The sequence below is a fragment of the Sesamum indicum genome, linkage group LG12, assembly GCF_026168435.1.
Source record: "Sesamum indicum cultivar Baizhima isolate 11 linkage group LG12, ASM2616843v1, whole genome shotgun sequence".
Classification (NCBI taxonomy): domain Eukaryota; kingdom Viridiplantae; phylum Streptophyta; class Magnoliopsida; order Lamiales; family Pedaliaceae; genus Sesamum; species Sesamum indicum.
The window spans coordinates 10,848,638-10,852,162 of record NC_142668.1 but is presented as its reverse complement, the minus strand read 5'-3'; the positions used below and the strand labels follow the sequence as shown (position 1 = coordinate 10,852,162).

At 31.1% G+C, this 3,525-nt stretch overlaps 1 protein-coding gene across 1 annotated transcript; it reads left to right on the top strand.

Annotated features, from left to right (window-relative positions):
• The first annotated feature begins 1,884 nt into the window (after window positions 1-1,884).
• On the top strand, window positions 1,885-2,760 carry LOC105165527 (uncharacterized). Its single transcript, XM_011084573.3, has one exon. It carries the CDS (start codon window positions 2,049-2,051, stop codon window positions 2,571-2,573), a length of 525 nt encoding a protein of 174 aa, XP_011082875.1. The 5' UTR covers window positions 1,885-2,048; the 3' UTR covers window positions 2,574-2,760.
• Window positions 2,761-3,525: the final 765 nt, after the last annotated feature.

The window sequence follows — 3,525 nt, the reverse complement described above, 5'->3', positions numbered from 1 at the left end:
AAATTACTCTTATACGTCTTCAGTTGTTAATGTATATAAAGAGGTATATCTTTACCGTTATAAGGGTAGTTTAGTCCGAAAAAAATGTTTGATTTGCAATAAGATAGTAATTTGTCAATTGATGGTAAATATAAATTCTCATTCAGTTTTTTTATTCATATCAGCAAATTCAATAATTTTGACTAATTGATGGACTTATTTGTTAGATCGAAGCAAACCTTAAGAGTGTTGAATGTAATTTTTCAAAACACAAAAAATTTATATATAATTACATCAAATTTCATAAACAAAAAGTATAATTATTCCTATACTAAGGGCCTTCTTGAAAGGCAATTTTTGGCGGGCAACAATAATATAATTAATGTGCACCAAATCTTGTTTAGCTCGGAAAATTGGACACCATATTGGTAATTATTGCAAAAAAGCATTTTCAATTATGTATACACACATTACACACACTATCGGACCAAACTTTAATTTGCTATGTGGAATTCCAGCTCTTAAGCATCTTAAAATTGGGCACCTGACAAATGTTTGCTCTCCAAGGTGCATATATCAAAACTTTGCTTCTTGACCTAAATTGTAGTCCATCCTTATATATATTCCTCCACTCACCAACAACTATTATATTATTATAATCATTGTTATTATTATTTTATTTTATCCATATATAAAAAACTTTAAAGTAAAAATTTGAATTGTGCTTGTGCCCAAATACAAAATTGCTATTTACGTCCCACAAGTTGGTCTTTTTATAATTTTGATTCGATTATTTTCGAATTCACGACATTACATCCCAAAACTCCAAAAAAATTACAATATTTATCACAAGACTTAATTCGTTAAATTTATGATAGCATGACACGAGCTCCATTAATTTGATTTGGAGAGGAATTAAGGTTGTTGTCCTCAAAATTTTATTAGGACTAAAATTACAAATATTTTTAAGTTATAGAATGCAATACTGCAATGATTTTAAAGATAATAAGATCAAAATTATAAAGGGTTTAACTTGTGGGACGTAAAAATAAATAACAAAATGGAATTTTCCGTGCACGGATGCTAAATCAAATATGTCAGATGTAACAAAATTAATCATAGAATAATTCGCGTGACTTAATTATTTATTTTAAATCATGTATTCATATACATAAGATGCAAGCATCTGATGTTATAATATTGTAATTGTCACAAAACAAATAATTCCAATCTCGTGCCTTCAAACCTAACTTTGAAAAGCAGAAAAAAGAAATTAATAAGAATTAATATAAACGGACTTGGCCTAAAAAGCGAACCGCAACATGCAGGTACATGTACAATTCACATCCACAAAAAAAGATGAAAATGCTCTGGCTCGTAATCTACCCTACGTACCCCATTCCCATGTTGTAATAACTACATATAATTAATGATATATGCTGTCACTTCACATTAAAAAATAAAAAAATAATAATAATTCTTGGATCTATCCCATCACCTCACCCACCCACCCCACCCCACTCCACTCCACTTTTAATTCTTTTTATCTTCTTCGTTTATGGGAATATGTATGTTGATTGCTCACTTAACTTTGCTGCTATTCGATCTAACATAATCTTGAAGATATTGTCTGTCCTTGTACCCTTTGACACCTTTTCCTACCTTGTTTAGACCATACATGAATTATCTTTGGTCCCTTTGAAAGTCATGACTACTTGTTGGTGGTAGACAAAGACATTTTATCTAAATTTCTTAGCCTTCCTTAGTGCAAGTGGTCCCTTTATTTTAAATACTAGGTCACATGATTGGCTGTCTTAATTTGCAAATTCACATTATTTTTTGATTGGTGTGTAGATATTTGACAATGAGAAGATGATCATCATCATGTGCCACTACTTAGTACTTCACTCCTCCATTTCTTCTCTACCTAGTGCGATTTGCCTATATAAAGGGCTCCATTTCTTGAGGGAAATACCATTAGGGTTTTCTTTTCTATCTATATCCATTCCAAGTTTACTTTCTTTCTTCTCATCAAACCATTTTCTTTTCTTGGGTCAATTTTGATTAGTATGGCCTCTACGGTGTCCGAAAATTGGGAGTACATGGACAGTACCCATGACTGCTTCGAGAACTTGGAGCTGTCACAGATCAACCACAGTCTTCTCATGTCACTGCTTGACGAAACGCAGGTTGATGACTGCGACGATGAGAGGTTAACGAAGGTGATCCGATCCCTCGAGGCAGAAATTGATTCCAATGGCCATGACTATGCGTATGATCATAATTATACTACGTGGGAGAACGATCTTGTGGACTGTCAGTCGTCGAATGATGAATCCAACGATCTAGATCGCTCGTTGCAGCAGGACGATCTTGATCTTCATTGGATGGATATGGAGACTACCATCCCTAGTTCACCTAGTGGTGGCATGGGGGGGTGGTACATGGACCACCATGGACTAGGAATGGTGGGTGGTATGAGTCATGAATTTGGCGGGACCAAGAATTACTCTCATATTTGTTATGGAAGCCCTCTTGAAGAGCAAGATTATGGTTCACTATGGCATGAGACAAATGCAAGTGTGATTGAATAGTGAAGAAGCTAATTAGGAGATGTATATTAATGATTCGGAATAAATTATATATGATTAATTAGTCAAATAATTCATAAATTAATTGCCTTATTGTAATAATTGAGAACCTTAATTGTTCTATATGAACCGAAATCCAATTAATTAGTTTAATACAAATGAAGATCTTTAAATATAATTTCGAGTTTCATCCTTGGGGAATTTACATAATTATTTCTATTTTTAATTTATATTTTTGTAATATGCCTAGAGTTTACACATTAAACGGTTCAAGGAAAAGAAAATTAGAAGAGGCGTCGAGATTATTTCTCCTGTTCTGTATTATCCGATATTAATACTTACTTAATTTTGAATGAATTATTTAATCTTTTCTTTTTTTATATATAGTAATTTGAATGCATGGCATAACTGAATTTTAATGGATGATTCTGATTTCAATCGGGTTGGATTTTCTGACCCTTATTACTATAGGGGGAAAATTAACGATAAATCAATCATCATATATATCCTTATAATTCAACAGTCATTGATGCATCGAATTTATTAAAATTAATCCATCAAAAAATTTCATCAATTGGATAATACAAAATTACTATATATATACCATTGTTTTAATGAAAGTAATATTAAAAAAAAAAAAAGAAAGAAAGTTATGCACCTAGCTATAAGGTTCTTTCCTACTATATAACTTAATTACTAGGGGGACCGGCTTAGACGTATTAATGTCAAATATTGGGCTCATTTCATTAATATCATTCGAAGAAATATAATTTGTTAGGGTTATATTATTAAAGTTAAAAATAAAATATTGTGATCAATATTAATGAATTATATGGCCGCACAACGGTCATATTAGCTATTAATTATTGCTAAAATCATGATAAATATTAATTAATAATATTTAAGATTTATATTTTTGAATTGATTTAAATAATTCATCATAATATTTAAAAGC

Bases quoted from the DNA above. Each gene is read 5' to 3' on its own strand.
- LOC105165527 (XM_011084573.3), top strand. From the start codon at position 2,049: ATGGCCTCTACGGTGTCCGAAAATTGGGAGTACATGGACAGTACCCAT.